Source organism: Crocuta crocuta, unplaced genomic scaffold (genome assembly GCF_008692635.1).
Source record: "Crocuta crocuta isolate KB4526 unplaced genomic scaffold, BGI_CrCroc_1.0 scaffold431, whole genome shotgun sequence".
Taxonomy (NCBI): Eukaryota; Metazoa; Chordata; class Mammalia; order Carnivora; family Hyaenidae; genus Crocuta; species Crocuta crocuta.
The window spans coordinates 662,568-680,977 of NW_027528859.1; the positions used below are offsets into that span (position 1 = coordinate 662,568).

At 38.9% G+C, this 18,410-nt stretch overlaps 1 protein-coding gene across 1 annotated transcript in view; it reads right to left on the minus strand.

The window, feature by feature from the left end:
- Positions 1-13,492: 13,492 nt before the first annotated feature.
- NR4A3 (nuclear receptor subfamily 4 group A member 3) overlaps positions 13,493-18,410 on the minus strand; it is a 37,662-nt gene continuing 32,744 nt past the window's right edge. Inside the window, exon 8 of the mRNA XM_077756098.1 lies at positions 13,493-16,775. Coding sequence (XP_077612224.1) covers positions 16,528-16,775 — 248 coding nt within the window. The 3' untranslated portion in view covers positions 13,493-16,527. The remainder of the gene's footprint in view (positions 16,776-18,410) is intronic.

Genomic DNA, 18,410 nt, shown 5'->3' on the forward strand with positions numbered 1-18,410 from the left:
ATGTCTTTCCCATCTTCACTTTGACCTCATGTCCCTTCCTGCACTACCCTCTCTTCTTTACTGCTGGCTCTGCCCATTTTCACCTTTCGCCTCAATTCTTTGCTACTGATCTGTCACATCCTTCTCCCTAAAACTGCTTTCACTGTTCTCCTTATACTCATTCTTGTGGGATTTCTATTTTAAGTATATATATGTATACATTTTTTTTATATATGCTAATGGTGCTCAAGAGTATATCTATCCAGATGTTTCCTCCGAGTTTCATATCTGTATGTCCGGTGATCTACTCAACACCACACCCGGATGAAAGACAGGTACCTACAAGTCAGCATGTCCATGAATAAACTCATCATATTTCCCCTCAAAACTATATTTCCTTCACACCTCAGTGAAAATCACCATCGTCCACTCAGGTATCCAAGCCAGAAACCTGGTTTGAAAGCTTGCCACTTTTCTCCCTCCTACTGCCACTCACCTTGTTTGGGTTTCCTTTATCCTTTGCCTGGATCACTACACTAGTTATTCTTCTTGAAGTCATGAAGATTGAATTACACAACTAGAATGCACCACATACATGCTAGGGTTTATCTTCAGTGTAGATCCACACTGACCCTGAAAATATGGGGCAATCAATCCACTTATTATTGGTTTCAGCCAATAGTGGTCTAAGGTGAATAAAAGGAAAACATGCTTACACAACAGTGGACATTTTCAGTGTATTAGATGTGGTGAAAATGCTGTTCATTCCACAAATATTTATTAACTTCCTACCATAGTTAGGAACTGTTTCTGCAGGAGAAGTTTCCAAGGTGTTGATTCACTGTGAACTTTTCCTAGGTCCTGCACTATGTGACTTGCAGGGGATACTAAGATGAAAAAGTCATGCTTCCTATTCCTTTAAAAGTTTTTTATGTGTATTATTTTTGAGTGACAGAGAGACAGAGAGACAGAGTGCAAGTGGGAGAGGGGCAGAGAGATACAGAGATGCAGAATCCAAAGCAGGCTCCAGGCTTTGAACTGTCGGCACCAAGCCTGATGCAGGGCTCAAACTCATGAACCATGAGATCATGACCTGAGCCCAAGTTGAGTGCTCAACCAACTGAGCCACCCAGGCACCCCAGTCATGGTCCCTATTCTTAAGGAACTCTCAGCTTCCTTCAGTTACTACTGATGTCGAATGATATCTCAAAGGGCCCCATCCACTGCTGAGCTCCTCCCACAGAGAGTGTTGCAATAATGTTCCTTCCAGGGCCTGTTATTGTTCAGAAAAAAATTAAATCCAGAGGAAAAGGAAAAGTCAATCTAGAGACATATGTGGACTGTTGTCTAGATGCAAAGACTCTTTTCTGGTGACACATAGGGAACACCTCCTTAGGACCTGAATTAAATTGCGAGCAATCTCAGTAATGAATTCAGCCTTGTGCTCAGCCCATTCCCAGAACCTCTGGCTTAATTATGAGAAGAAAACCTATTTATTCTGGGACATCACCACTTTGGGATATATTCCTGGAAGTCATCAGAAAAGCAAAGAAAAGATCTTTCTCAGAGTCTCTCCTCTGGATTTCTCAGAAAGAAATGTTTCATGTTTGGCTTGTCAAGTGCTTTTAATTTCAGTCCATGGATTTGTCCCCTTCTTTAATTCTCTTTGAACTTAGGTCTGCCTGTCCATCCTGAGGCCTAAATCAACCTTTCTCAGTGTCTTCCTCAGATATCATCTTTCCCTGAGTAGGTTCCTTATATTATTATCTACAAAATAATAAAAATAATAATACTTTTATGGTACTTTACCTTTTACAAAACTTTTGATGGGTTTTAGTTCCTTTAATCCTAGTAGCAACCCAGAGAGGCAGAGCTGCGAGGAACCTCAGATGAAGAGAAAAGTCGCTTGGTAAAGATCACACATCTGCTAGATGACAGACCTCCCAAGGAACCCAGATATTCTAACTCAACATCTTTCCACCACTTCACTCATACCCATCCAGTGGCTGAAGTAGTTTCTGCCTCTGCTCCATTTCAAAAGTATTCTGAAGTTTTAATAAAAATACGTTGATATTGGGAGGCAAGAAACACTTACGTCTCTTTTGGGAGATGAGTTTTGTTATGGGGATGAGTCCAAACTCCCTCTACTCCCAAGCCAGAGCTCCAGGGGCCTACCCAGAGCAAGGAAATGCAGGACACAGTCTCCTGAGGCAGTAGTCTTCAACCTTGGCTACGCATGGAAAACACCTGGGGAGCTTTAAAAAATACTGAAACCTGGATTTTAGCCCCAGGGACTTTTATTTAATTGGTCTTGGGGGCAGCGTGGTAACTGAGATGTTTTAAAAGTCCCCGGTGATACAAATTTGCAGCCAGGATTAAAAACTATTGCCTGAGTGCTTCCACAGATTTACCTGTTCCTTGTAAGATTTGTGGATGCATTCTCTCCTTCTCTTTCCTTTCTAAATGCTTGTTATAACAATCATACATAGTCACTGGATAAAAACTAGAAACTACAGACTAATCTTTAGATTAATATCATAATTATTCCACAGAACAATAAATACTGTTAACAATTTGGTGTGTATCTTTCCAGGCTTTTTTTTATATGTAGAGACACATAAATAAGCCTTACTCTTCTTTAAAATCAAAATGACATACATACATACTGCTGTCTTTGCCAGGTTTTCCATGTCAATAAGTTCAAATCTATGCCATTTCCATAGGTTTGATAGCATTCTGTTGTTGGGCAGTACTTCATTTAGTCTTTAATAATAAATAGAAAGCTTCTTTTTATCTCCATATCCCCTTCCTTTCAGACAATGTGACACTTGAAATCCTAGAATATGGTTAAGAATGATCAAATTTTGTTGTTCCTTTTGGCTTCTGAGCCAATTCCAGTTTATCTGGAAGAATTACAATTAATCAAATAGTATGTCAATGTGGAAAAGTGTTTTTTTTTTTTTTTTTGGAGGGAAGTTTGGAAACGATTATTAACACCTAAGCCCCAATACTATTAAAGAGTGAAAGAAACTCTGAGCTCTACAATCCCCAAAGCTCTACCATGTCTTCAGTTTGGGGCCTTTTCTCATATTATTAAAGCCCAGCTAACTACCTGGGTAAGCTCAATGAGGAATCTATGAAATAATGCTAAAAATAATCACAACTAGCATTTGGATAGCACTTTAGAATGTCTAATTCTAACATCAAAATAAGAACTAGTTACCATTTGTTAAAAATCAATGTGCCGGGCACTGAACTAGGTACTTAATATACACTTCTATATGATATTTCTTGTAAAGTCCATGTAGTGGCATCATTATCTTCATTTTACAGATGAGACACGACGTCTCAATAGATTGCCTGAGTTCACATTTTAAAACTTCATTGTATCTGAGATATCACCTCACATCAGTCAGAATGGCTAAAATTAACAACACAGGAAACGACAGATGTTGGCAAGGACGTGGAGAAAGAGAAATCCTCTTACACTGTTGGTGAGAATGCAAATGGGTGCAGCTACTCTGGAGAACAGTATGGAGTTTCCTCAAAAAGTTAAAAACAGAAATACCCTATGATGCAGCAATTGCACTAGTAGGTATTTACCCGAAGGATGCCAAAATATTAATTCAAAGGGATACATGCAGCCCGATGTTTATAGCAACATTATCAACAATAGCTGAAGTATGGAAACAGCCCAAGTGTCCATCACCTGATGACATATATACACATATATATATACATGAAAAAAAAAAATCATAGTATCATGGTTTTACCCAGGGCTTTGCACTATGCTTAGCAGAGAGCAGACACTCAGTACATAGTTGACAGATGAGGGAATATTAAATCACGTGCTGTTTCATTAATTTATACCACCTCTGGAAGATGCAGAAATGCTCTCTGTAGAGGAGATTTTCCTCTTTTTCCCCAATTTTTATTTAAATTCCAGTTGAAGTTAAAATACAGTATAATATTAGTTTCAGGTGTAGGATTTAGTGATTCATCTCCTACATACAACATCCAGTGCTCATCACTAGTGCCTTCCTTAATACCTATCACCCATTTAACCCATCCCCCTTCTCACCTCCCCTCCAGCAACCCTAGCTTGTTCTCTATAGTTAAGGGTCTCTCTAATGGTTTACCTCTCTTCCCCCACCCCATGTTCATCTGTTTTGTTCCTTAAATTCCATATATGAGTGAAATCACATGGTATTTGTTTTTCTCTGACTCATTTTGTTTAGCATAATGCTCTCTAGCTCCACCTGTGTCATTGCAAATGGCAAGATTTCATTATTTTGATGACTGAGTAATATTCCATTATATATATCCATCCATTCCTCAGTTGATGGACGCTTGGGCTCTTTCTGTACTTTGGCTATTGTTGATAATGCTGCTATAAACATTGAGGTGTATATCTGTTTGAACTTGTATTTTGTATCCTTTGAGTAAACAGGAGATTCTTTTCTTGGGCTTTCATTCTCCAGGAATGATTCCTCATATAGTAGTGATTTGGTGAATCATGGAAATGTGCTTGCATTCTTGTCATTCTCTAGGGCAATTGTTCCCAAAAGGGAAGACAGGAGGGGCATATTTGGTTGGAAATTGTGAATTGGGGTTTATTAGATTTGAAGTACACATGAGATATCTAAGTGAGGGTATCTGGAGGCATCTGGAGCCTCTAGGTCTGTTTTTTAAAAAATATTATTATTATTATTTTTAAAATGTTTATTTATTTTTGAGAGAGAGACACAGAGCATGAGCAGGGTAGGGGGAGAGAGAGAGAGAGAGAGAGAGAGAGAGAGAGAGACAGAATCCAAAGCTGGCTCCAGGCTCCATGCTGTCAGCACAGAGCCTAGTTCGGGGCTTGAACTCACAAGCTGTGAGATCATGACCTGAGCTGAAGTCAGACACTTAACTGACTGAGCCACCCAGGCATCCCCGGATCCTCTAGGTTTGGAGCTCAGGGGAAAGGACTGAGTTAGACATGTAGATTTGGGAGTGGTAGCGGAGGTATGAATAGAACTGCTCAGGACAGTGGGAGGCAGTAGAGGAGGGGAGGGCATTGACATACCTTAAGGAATAGAATTATTTAAGAAGAGTAGGGGAAAGATGCTTAGAGAAAGAAGAATCTGAGGACAGCCATTCTTTTTTGTAAGTGACTTGCATTGGAATGTTTGTCTCATCTTCCCTTCTGAATTGTAAGCTCTTTAAAAGCAGGGACTGTGTAAGCTTTAATAGGTCCCTCAAACAAAAGTACATTGCTGCACAGGCTGTGAATAATCAGTAAATTCCTACCAGGATTCCGCTTTGCAGTAATCCAATGTGATCAGAGTCACCAGCAAGATGTTTCCCCCCAAAACACTTATATAATTTCCCAGTGGACAGTGTGGCAGATGAAAAATAAGTGAATAAATAAATGGCATCATGTGTAATCCACTGATATCCATGCTAATCACATTAATCAGAGTGAATTAATTATACCTGAAAACAGATGCAAAGTTAAATTCCTCAGAAAACCAATTCATTAAACTCATATTGGAATGCACAGTCAACAACCCCCATGTTTAGAAACTATTCAGCATGATTTGTGGCAACTTCTGATTTACTAACAAAACTGCTTAAAACATTTTTAAAGGCAATTACAATTACTGTCTGGTATTTGATGGAAAGAAATCTAGTCAGCATTGTCCCTCGTGTGTCAACTGTCACAATTTTCTAAAAATTTTGGGGCAAAAAATAGGCAGGCTCTACTATTTGCTAGCCTCGATTAGGGTTAATTCAATGTGTGTCTGCAAATAATAGTGTTTAATGTAATCTCTCTAATTACAGATAAAACGCATTTTCAGTCATGCTCATCACTGACAGTATTTTGGGATAAGTTAAACTGACAGCTGCTTTCTAAAGGAAAGGAAAAAACAAACCTTCCTAGGGATTGTGTTGATTTTCTCTCTCCTCTCTCTCTCTCTCACTCTCTCTCTCTCTCCCCTCTTCTCCCTCTCTGTCTCTTTACATTGAAGTTCAGAAAAATATGAAACTAGACCTTTGGTTCTAGATACCAACTTTGGAATGATGTATGGAATTTGGGAATTTGATGTGTTTTCCATCTTTCACCCCCATCAATGAATATCCACCTTGAGTTCACTCAAGAAACATTTTCTAAGGGTTTCTAGGGAACTAGACATTGTGGTAGGCACTAAGGAGGTCAAGAAGGAACGAGTCTACCAAAACTGCCCTCCACAATTGGCGCCATGAGCCAAGTCAAACTTCCTACTATGCCAGACATGACGGTCACAGTGTTATGATATTCATAGGCCCTTCAGAGTGAGACTATTCAAGTCACAATACTTTCTGAAGGGTCAATGTGTGTTCTTCAATGATAGCTGATTAGACCAGAGATGATGCAAGAACACCTAATCCACAGATTGTTCAGGGACCTACATTTGGCCTAGAAAGAAAAGTTGAGCTAACCTGTTAGAATTTCTCTTTCAGGAATAGGAATTGGAAAACGCTGAATAAGACAGTTAGTGGTAAAAGTGAAATTAGAAGATGGAAGGAGAGAAGGCACAAGAAAGAAAGAAGAATGTGAAGGGGGCAGGCAGCATTAGGTCTACAAAGTTATGAGGAACTACAAACATAGGATCTAGTTCAAAGCTGAATGAATCAAATAATTAATCAATAAATAATTGTGACCTAAGGTGTCTTTGGCTTGTTTGGTAGCCTTGAACATGAATGATTCACACTGAATCACTATCCTTAATACTTCTGACTTTTCTTTTTTAACCTATGCTGCAGATGGACTATGTTTTGTGCATCTTATGCATCTTAGTTGGGATATAGTTCAGCTTTGAGTAATTGAAGAACTAAAAACGACAACAACAACAGTGGTTTAAACAAGGAATTTATTTCTCTTTTATGGAAAGTTTGGGTAGAAGCAATCCAGGACTGATAGGGTAGCTCTTCTCCAAAAACCCCTCCAAGACTCTGATTTCTTCCAACTTACTTTTCTACAATCCGTAGGAGGTACCCTTATCTCCATAGCGTCCATGTTCCAGATGGAAGATGGAGAGAGGAAGAAACAAGGGGCAAAAAACACCAGCTATTGCTTAAGATAGGTTTCTAGAAACTGGGAATATCCTATACATGTGATTTTGGGGTGGAATGTAAGGAAAGCATCTAAGTTCCACTTCTAGAGCAACGCCAGAAATAGGGCTGGCAGCAGAAGTACAGCAAGATAGTACATTAGCAGAGCTAAACAAACAGAAGTGGGACCCCGAAGCTAGAACTGAGGTAAAAATTGGCAGAGTTTGCATGTATCTTGAGGAAGTCTTTGGATTTTTCTATTTGTGGAATAGGGAGATCAAAACAATCTCTTCTAGATCCTAATGGAGGAGGCCCCAGCTAACATGTGAGTTACAATAGACATCAGATATATTCCAAGACCAGATATATGGATAAGCCATCTTAAAATATGACTTATCAGGATATTACTCTTGATTCTCCACCTTGAAAGTTCCATCCATACCTCCACTTTCTGGGGCCAGACAATAATAATGTTGTCTCTAGAAGACCACTGTCAGATGCCGTCTGGAAGGAGAGGGTGACATACAGGAGACAGTAATCAGATGAACACTTCCACTTACATCCATTTTGCGGGCCAAGACCATGCCTAACTGCAAGGAAGTCTCAGAAATGTGTTTATCCTGAGCAACCATGTGCTTGGTTAAATATTCTATTTCTACGTAGAAAGGTTTGGCATCTTCTTATAAACTTAAACCTACCCAGCAATTCCACTCCTAGGTTTTTACTGTAGAGAAATAAAACATGTTCACACAAAGACCTGTAGATAAATGCATACGGCAACTCTATTCATACTTGTATAAAGTGCAGATGCCATTTTATAGCCACTGGATTAGCTAAAACAAAACATTCTGATGAATCCAAGGATTGGGGAAGATCTAAAACAACAGGAATTCTCATTCATTGTTGTTCAGACTGTAAACAGAGACAAGTACTTTTGAAGAAAATTGGTTTATCTGCTAAAGGAGAAGATTTGTATACCCCATAGCCGTGCAGTTCTATTTTTTGGTAAGCCTAAGGCAGCGATTCAAACTTTAGTATATATCGTGACCACCCGGAGGTCTTGTTAACACACAGACTGCTGAGTCCCACCCCTACAGTTTCTGATGAAGTAGGTTTGGGGTGGGGCCTGACAACTTGTATTTTCAGCAAGTTCCCAAGTGATGCTGATGCTTTTGGTCCTGGGGTCACACTTTGAAAACCACTAGTCTAGAGAGATTCTTGACTATGTTTATCAGGAGATGTATATAGAAATGTTCATAATATAGCTTGTAATAGCAAGAACATGGAAACAACTTAAATATCCATTGACAGGAAAATGAATTAAGAAATTATAATGTAGGGGCACCTGAGTGGTTCAGTCGGTTGAGTGGCCAACTTCAGCTCAAGTCATGATCTCACAGTTTGTGAGTTCGAGCCCCATATCCAGCTCTGTGCTGACAGCTCAGAGCCTGGAGCCTGCTTCGGATTCTGTGTCTCCCTCTCTCTCTGCCCCTCCCCTGCTCGTGCTCTGTCTCTGTCTCTCTCTCAAAAAAATAAATAAACATTGAAAAAAAGAAATTATAATGTATTAAGAGAAGTACTATTGAGCAATGAAAAGTAATAGATTAAAGCTCTATAACATCATAGATAAATCTCAAATATAATTTTGAGCAAAGAAACAAGTTGTAGAAGAACATGATACTGCTGATATAAAATTTTGAAAATGTAACTCTGAACAATAAATTGTTTAGGAATGTCTACATATCAATGCTAAACCAAAATTCAGGCTAGTGGGAAGAAGAGGGAATGCAGCTGGGGAAGTACAACCTCCAACCCTTCCTAGGTATGTTCCTAGGTGTTTGCTATAGGGTGGTTTTATATGTTTAAATCATTTTATAATTTATAATACTAAGTGAAATAAGTCAGTCAGAGAGAGACAAATACCATATGATCTCACTCATATGTGGAATTCAAGAAACAAAACAAATTGGGAGTGGGAGGTGAGGTGCGGGGAGAGAGAGAGAGAGACGAGAGAGAGAGAGAGAGAGAGAGAGAGAAGCCAAGCCAAGTGAATTCTTGACTATGGAGAACAAAAAACTGTTGGTTACAAGAGGGGAAGTGGGTGTGGAGGGTGGGAGAAATAGGGAATGGAGACTAAAGAGAACATCTACCATGTTGAAAAAAAAACCCAAAATGATTTTTAAAAGGGGTAATAAAATAAAATTAAAAATGGCCTTAAAAATCATTTTATTGGGGCGCCTGGAGGCATCAGTGGGTTAAGTGACCAGCTCTTGGTTTCGATTCAGGTCATGATCTCACTGTTAGTGAGTCTGAGCACTGCATTGGGCTCTGTGCTCATAATGCGGAGCCTGCTTGGAATTCTCTTTCTCTCCCTTTCTCTCTGTCCTGATCTTGCTCATGAGTGCACGTGCACGCATGCTCTCTCTGAAAATAAATAAGCTTTAAAAAAATCATTTCATCATAATTTTTTGCTTTTAGATCACTTCCATTTTTTTGTACATGTAAATATTTTAGTTTGTTTTTTTAATCATATTTTCTCAATTTTACATTATTTTAACTTTCCACAGAATCTTGGTAATGCTAAAAGCAAAAATACAAAGTAAAGGATGTATTCCTTATTTTTTTAAAATAAAAAAATCCCATGAGTGTATACAAATGGACAGTGAAACATATGCAAGCAACTTTGTTAGGTAGTATACTTACATGTGTGTTTTTTCTATATAATTAAAAATATTTTTGAATACTTCTGAACAATTGATTAGAAACTGGCAGGAAAAAATGAGCAAGGATGAGATGGTGAGGGAGAAGAAATTAGGATTTTAGGTGTAAAAGGTGAAAGTGTGTTACAATTTTATTTATTTTTATTTTAAAATATTTATTTATTTTTGAGAGGGGGGCGGGCAGAGAAAGAGGGAGAGAGAAAATCCCAAGCAGGCTTCTTTCTCTCAGTGCAAAGCCCAATGCGGAGCTTGAACTCATGAATAGTGAGATCATGACCTGAACAGAAATCAAGAGCCGGACGCTTTACCGACTGAGCCATCCAAGCATCCCTTTTTTAAAAAAAAAGTTTTATTGTTTTATTTTTATTTTTAAGTGTTTACTTATTTTTCAGAGAGAGAGAGTGAGAGAGTAAGAGAGGGAGAGGGAGAAAAGGTGGAAAGTGTGTTAAGAGACACATAGATTCAATGGGCAAATGTACTCCAGGCTGTAAGGAAGAGAACAAGTCTAAGATGCTTAAGGACAGCCCGGTTCTCTGCAATGCTCCAAGATCTCTCTGCAGGGACAAAGAACATAGATTCTGCATGTGATGAGACTGGTCTTTGTGGGGTTAGTGAATGTGGCCAGAAAGGGGCAGAGAGGTGGTTGTAGACTCCAAAGGAGGACAACTTTGAAGCTATTGACTATAGAGCCTGAGTGCAAGGTTTACTTATTTTTTTTATTAAAAAGTTTTTTAATTGTTTATTTTTTAGAGAGAGAGAAAGAGAGTTAGACAGAGAGTGTGCACAGGGAAGGGGGAGAGAGAGGGAGACAGAGGATCTGAAGTGAGTTCCACATTGACAGTGGAGAGACTGATGTGGGGCTTGAACTCATGAACCGCAAGACCATGACCTGATCTGAAGTTGGGTGCTTAACCAGCTGAGCCACCTAGGAGCCCACGAGTGGAAGTTTTAAATCACCTGGAAATTGGGAGGTTGGCTGGAGGCAAGAAAGAGTTGTGAAGGCTCAGTGATTGAAGTCTGCTCTCAGGGTAGGAAGCTTTTGCATTCAGAGGGGGAAGCACCAGAAATGACCAGAAGTAGAGCAGAGCTTCATTATTATAAGACTCTTCAGGTGAGGGACATATAAGGCTGGTGAGGGACAAGCTTAGAGATCTAGAGACAAAACAGTGGGGGCCTTGAGTCACATAGTCCAAACGATTAGTAGGACAGGTGATAAGGTGGATCAGCAGGGAAATGAGGTTGAGTCTGTGTATAGGATAGTAGCTCCAGTGCCTGTGTAGAATTCCTCATCACTTGCTGATGAGCAGGAAACTGAGGGTGAATGGTCTCTGTGCTCCCGAGAGGAACAGGAGTCTAAAGACTAAGTTGCAGGAAGGCAGCCAGGAGCTATAGAGTCATACTGAAATGTGTTCAAATCTAATAGGATCTCGGGCAGGGTACTTAACCCTTCCCAGCTCTTTCCCCATTTTCAGACTGATATAACAGTCTAATAATGAGATCACATATGAAAGTATTTACCAGAGTAAATATTGTCTGGCACACACAATAGATGCCTAATAAATATTAGATCTCTCTTCTCTTTAAATCAAATGCCCTTAGAGGCGCAGCAGGAGGAATGGCTAGCATCACAGCAGGTAATCGGAGAAGGGGCCATTGATCCTCGGGGTCACTGATGGAACAATGAGATGGGCAGAGACAAAGAAAAAATAAAACAAGAATGACACTCCACTTGCGACATTATCAAAACAGAATACACAAACAAAAAAGATTATCTGTGTTAGCGTCACAGTGTCACTCAGAGACAGCCCCAAGGAAGAATTTTCTGAAGCATTTTTTGAAGAATTTTGTTCATGGTGAAGGGTGTCGGATAATAGAAGGTGCAAAAACCCTCTTTGAAATTTGATGGGATTTTCAACCCCTTGGGCAAAGTATGGAATTTTTCAAAGAAAAGTATTAGGACAAGATGTCGGACCCTTTACTGTTCTTAGATTGTAGTCCTTTCCATTTCTAGCCTGGTCTTAGAACAAAGGTTTATAAACAACTTGCTCAAGGAATAACCCCAGGTGCCTTCTGAGAGAGAGAAATGGGGAAGGTCTGAAATCAGTGCCTGCGGCTAAAAGATCACTTATAATCAAGATTATCCTTGCAAAGCACTTATATTATGCTTAAGCTCAACCGTCAACAGTTAGCCAAGAGAAATGAAAGTAGGGTCCTGAAAAGTTATTTGTACCCCCATGTTCATAGCAGTGTTATTCACAATAGCCAAAAGGAAGAAGCAGCCCAAATGTCCATCTACACATTGATGGATAAACAAAATGTAGTATATACGTACAATGATATATTACTCAGCCTTAAAAAGGAAGAAGATTCTGACATATACTACAATATGGATAAATCTTGAGGACATTAGACTAAGTGAAATAAGCAGACACCAAAGGACAAATACTGTAGGATTTCACTCATATGAGGTTCCTATAGTAGTCAAATGTATAGAGACAGAAACAATGGTGGTTACCAGGGCTGCAGAAGCAGTGAATGGAGAGTTACTGTCGCACGGGTATAGAGTTTCAGTTTTGTAAGATGAAAAGAGCTCTGGAGATTGGTTAAATAATGGTGAGAATGTACTTAACATCCCTGAACTGTGCGCTTAAAAATGGTTAAGAATATAAGTTTTATGGGTATTTCACCTCAGTTAAGAAAAGTCAACAATTAGCTTCTTGTGTTGTCTTTGTTCATTTAACTTCTGGAAATTTCAACTACAAGCATGTGCTCCTTATTTAGCCCTGAATTTCCCACTTCCCTTTCCATTCATTCAAACCAGACTTTTGCCTCTGGAGTCCCCTGAGAAGAAGTTGAACTCTCTTTTTCCCCTTTCGCTAAGCACCCATATTTAAATTCTTTTGCAGGATTGGGCTCTACCATCTCGCTCATTCTTTTCTTACTAATCACACTGTATAGTTGAAGAAATGAAGGTACTGTAGAAGCAGGAAGAAGGGTTGGCCCAGAGCTATACATGGCACTTAGAAGTCATGGAAAATATTCTGTGCATGAACTGATTTGGTAGATTGGGAGAGCTCCATATTTTTCTTTTTGAGCCATCAATGCACACACAAAATATATTTGCACTAACTCAGAATATATGATGTTTGGGGTAGTGTTGAATGAAAGTTGCATTTGAATTGCCCACAGCAAGGGGTTTCTAGGCAATATAGTAGTAATGGCGTCAGCAAAAAGCCAGAGAGTTCTGATCAATCCTGGAGAACTCTAATCCTGCTTCTTATAAATTCTGGTTCATAAAAATTAATATACATCTTGAGATAGAAATAAATCTTTTATACCTCTAAATAATTCTTTTAGGCAATAAATTATTAGCTCCATTTAATATACATATATATGTATATATATATATTTAGTTATATATAGTTGAAAGAAAAATAGCTTCATACACTGTGCATGTTTGTATCTCCTCAAAGCACGCAGGAGTGCTTTGCCCACAGGAAGTAGTCAATAAATGGTTATTGAATTCAGAATGTCCTTCCCAATCAGTGAGGTTTCATATATTTCCGATTCAGAATGCCTATTAATATTTCAGCATTAGTAAGCCTTTAAAAAAAATCTATTTTGGGATATGTTTAAGAGTTCGCAGCAAATAACTATTCTATAAATGATGAAGAGAATACTGTTCAATGAAGCATGCTTATTCAACACACCGGTAGCCATTGATAAAATGTAATTTAATCATTTAAATTTACATTGTTAGTGTACAAGAGCATCTCTTTCAAACCACAGGTTAACACACACTAAAGAGCAATGCTGTTAGAAGAGCAGAGAAACTTTGGAAAGCTCTGCTGTCTGAAATGAAAGGCAAGGCACTCTCCATTAACAGCTGGTGGATTCCTGATTTCCGCCCACAGAAGGCATGTTCACACTGAGAGAGCTCTCCCACAAGGGAAGAATCACCTGCTTTAATTCTTGCTGTCCTCTTCTGAGCTAGCTTGGTCATCCACTCTGTATAAACTTGTGTGTCAACATCAAGACAAAAAAAAAGAGAGTTGAATTGATGGATTAACGTGGGAGGCTCTCATAGTTACTACAACTATGGAAGACGGAAGAACACTGGCTATAACCTTTATTTTCAGCACTAGTATCTGGACCTATAATTAAAAACCTTCATTCCTTTCAACAAATCAATATTACGGCTACAAAGTCTTTTCCTTAAATCTGACGGGTGTCAAACTAAAAAGTAACAGCATTTCTCCAGGGCTCTGGTTTTTCTGTTTGTTTTGTTTTTCTCTTATGGGTATGACAAAAAACAAGGATTAACTTTTCAATACTAAAGGTGCACAAAAGGGTTATGTATGCACAGTGTTTCTAATTTATTCAAATTCAATTTGAATTTGGTCTGAAGCTACCTTGTATGAAATGTTAGCTTTCCTGATATTTAACAATGTTTATTATGTTTGCATATAAGCTCAAAAAATTAATGCAAAAGTACTACTTTCCTCATGGTTGTCAGGAAATAGTCATGCTTATTTTTAAAAGCCTGCTTTCCTATAGATGCAGTACGTTGAGTAAAAACACTATGGAAAGGAGAAACAGTTCTTCGTCTTGATTCTCGTCCAACTAGCCTGTTGGACCTTGGGTAATCTTTACTCTTCACTGGGCCCCAGTTTTCTCCTGTATGAGTTTCGGAGTGGTGGGGACCAGTTGACAAGTCAGTCCCCTGCCAAGTCCAACATTCCAAGATCCTAATATCACAGACCCTATCACCTGGATATAAAAATAATAATCTTTTATAAAAGCTCACACAAACATAATACATGATCAAATATCAGAATGACTGTTGGAAAAAAAGACCATATATGCTTTGCTATCTGGGTTATCCTTTGCAGCAGTTAGGCAATTCATTTGGCATTTTTTTGATTGTATAATTTAATGACAGTATAAACAGCATAGTTTTGTTCTTTTTTCTTTAAAAAGGCTAAAGCAAAAATGATTTAAAGCTAACAAAAACTACTGTGACATCAGTTTGACATTCAAAGTTTTTTTCTTAGCAAAATGGCCAAAGGTATATTGACTTGATAAAGAGTATATAATATAAAGACTTTTAGACCTAAAAATCTTCAAACAGTATTCGAATTTAGCAAAACATAAGCAAAATTTTAATATCAAAGTGCTAAACAGTACTGCCTTAAAAGTCACTGCAAATGAACCAGAAAATAACTGCATGGGAAGTAACATTTATTGTACAAATGGTTAATAAAAAGACACATTATAAATATATATATGTAACCTGCTATATTTATATATATATTTGTTTATTTAATTTCTAATTGGTGTATCCAAGTCACTGTGAACACCCCATTTAAGTACTCTGTAACTCAGCTTCCAGGAGCTGGTGGTCTTGCAATAAATACAGGCAAAGCTAGTACGATATACGTGCATACAAATGTTTGTACAAATAAGGACACTATGCAACAAAGTTTCTCGTAGTAGTAATATGGCATCGACAGTATAAACATACAAAAGGGAGTACGAACACGGAATGTTGAAACGCAGCCCACTAATCCTGTCTAGTAGTCACATTCATACTATTGTTTTTTTAAAATAAGACTCGCTCGTTCTCCAAAATTGTCTCTGTAACCAATAACAAAAATCAAATTATATATATTTAAAAAATCTTATTACCTCTGGTGTTTACCCTGTATAATCAGTTCCTACTTATTTGTGTGTTCTTATTTACGGATCAGACACGTGAGACTCACTGAATGCTCCTAGGGCTTCTGAACGAATGTGTCAGTCAGTTGCTATCAACTGAAGCGAGTTTAGGGAACCCTGTCTGGGTTGATAGAGCGCGACCAACGCAGTTGTATGCGATCTATTTTATAATGTGAGCCCTGCTCGGGACAGCTGGACAGTTAGGGCAGAGATCTGGATCCATTAAGAATCACCGAAAATCTTGGACGGACCATACCTCAGAAGGGTTCTATAGGGCAGGTGGACAAAGCCTCTGCTAGGAAAATTAACATGTGTTACTTGCCAGCACGACTGCCTCCTTTTTATTTTCATATAAAATAAAGGAGAGTTAATAAACAAGACTTAGTAAGACAGCACTTTAAAAATTGCACTTGTATATGGAAGCGAACAGCCATTATCATTTTGCTATGTCTGATGTATAAGTAATCCTCATCTGTCACCATTTGTTAAGATAAAATAAAGGAAAAAAGAAATTAACAAGAGAGAATTTCTGCCTTGTTTGCACCACATACATACCCTTGACACAGGAAGTGTATTCTAAAGATCAACCTCAAGACACATCCTACTCTGGCGAACAACCGTCGGCTGTTCTTGTTTTTAAATACAAAGCAACTATAATTGTATTCCCCAGAAAGAGTTTTAAAACAGTTATATTATCCTTTTTTTTTTTTTCCTGCTGGGATAGCATCGTCCAAAAGTGCTTTGTTAGCAATTTCTTAGAAAACCCTCATGAACTATACCCTCCCCTCCCGCACCAACCCCAAAGCCTAAATATAAAACACAACCCCAACACAATACTCTGCAAGGTTTCTGGCTTTAGGTTGTAAGGAAAAGTGCCAGAAAGAAAAAAAGTCTTTTCTACAGGAGCTGTTTTTTTTTTTTTTTCTCTTAGTCAAGGACAGAATATGGTAGGTGTCCAGACCCAATTCCTCTGCTGCTTAGCAAGTCGAAGGCGCTAGCCAGTGAGGTGGCTCCCCGCTCAGGCTGCTCCTGTTCAGAAAGGCAGGGTGTCCAGGAAGAGCTTGTCGATGATGGAAGGTGGAGACACCAAGTCTTCCAGCTTCAGGTAGAAGATGCGCTGGAGGCCCAGGGTGCAGATCTTTCTCAGTTCTACCAGAGCGCCCAGGACCTTGGGCTCGCTGGGCTCCAGAGCCTGTCCCTTACTCTGGTGGTCTTTCAAACTGCTCGTGATCTTGTTGCATAGCTCCTCTACTCTCTTTGGTTCTTTTAACCCATGTCGTTCTGCAGAGCAATAGAAAAGGGGCAAGTTTGAAAGGCAGTTACATCTTTTATTTAAAAAAACAACAACCTTTTTTTAAGTTTGTTTGTTTGTTTGTTTAGAGATAACATGCGTTGAGCAGCGGAAGACCAGAAAGAATCCCAAGCAGGCTCCGTAGCCCAATGTGGGGCTCAAACTCACGGAACCGTGAGATCATGACCTGAACAGGAAGTCAAGAGTCAGATACTTAATTGACTGAGGTGCCCAGGAGCCTCAGGAGGCAGTTAAATCTTAAGAGACTGAATCCCTAATGGAGAACCATCTCTTGTTTCTCTCGGATGACATTTTACAATGCGAGTGCCTCCATTTTGGAGGGAACTCGTAGCCTTTGGGCTCCAACGGCACCAGGGTTCGGATCCCACTCCTGCCACTTCTCTGCTGTATGCCCCCGAGGTAGCCTCTTGATTTTTAAGCCCCAGTTTCCTTACAAAATGAAGATAATAATTGTCCCTAATTTCAGGTTTCCGGGAGGACCACCTTAGGTGAAGTACACAGTTTCTGGCACATAATCACACTGAATGAACGACAGAGTGGTTATTATTTTGCATACATTATTCTATGAAAGCCTTGTCAGGAAGCAACTCTTTTTCAGAGTGATAAAAAAACACGTACAGGCAAATGAATTAATGTTCCCATCTTGACAGATGGGGAAAGGGGCTCTGTGAGTTCCATTTGCTATGCAAGGGCTGCCCCCCAAGGCCCAGCATAAAGCACATTCTTCATGTTTTCAGTAAAATGTTTTCATTCTAACCAGCACTGAGAAGAATCCAGCTTTTCTTTTCCTTGTTTTTTTCACCCCCTTAAAACACCTATTCACCTACATTAGGCACTCTGTACAAAATACATGTCTTCTGGCTGTGGAGATGGAAAAGTCAAAGAGAAGGGAAAACGCCCAGAAACAGGCACGCTAGCATCTATGATGTATCGATACACGAACGCCAGTATCTTATATATTATAAAACAATACATAAGACAATCCCCATGTTGAGTATTATGATCTCCTAATTTATTTTAAGGTTAAGTGATAAACCTTAACTGCTAAGCTGATCTGAATTCAGTTTTCTGAGGCAAATTTTGTCCTCCTGCCCCAGAGCAATGTTGCATCTCTAATCAGAAAGGAGCCTGCTGTCCGGTACAAATCACTTTGTTCTCCCTCAGCATTTAGGTACCGGAGCCTCTTTCCTGAGAGAAGGGCTTGGCCCCAGATATCTCAGTCAGGGTTTTATCTCTAAGTATATCTACAAGTAAAACAATAATTCTTGTGAGATGGAAGACACCCTTCCAATGGGAAATCAAGCAACAGTGTCTAATTTTTCTTGGTTTATTTTTTCAGTTGGGATATATACATGTGTGTGTGTGTGTGTGTGTGTGTGTACGTGTGTGTGTATATACATATATATATATATAGTTCCAGTATAATTAATATACAGCATTATTAGTTTCAGGTGTACAAAAGTGTTCAGTGTTTCAACAATTCTATATATTACTCAGTGCTCTTCAAGATAAGTGTACTCTTAATCCTCAGTTGGGGATATTTTTGTTAGGGAAATGATTTCCTTAAAACAAAAACAAAAACAAAAAGTCAATCAGCAAAAGGA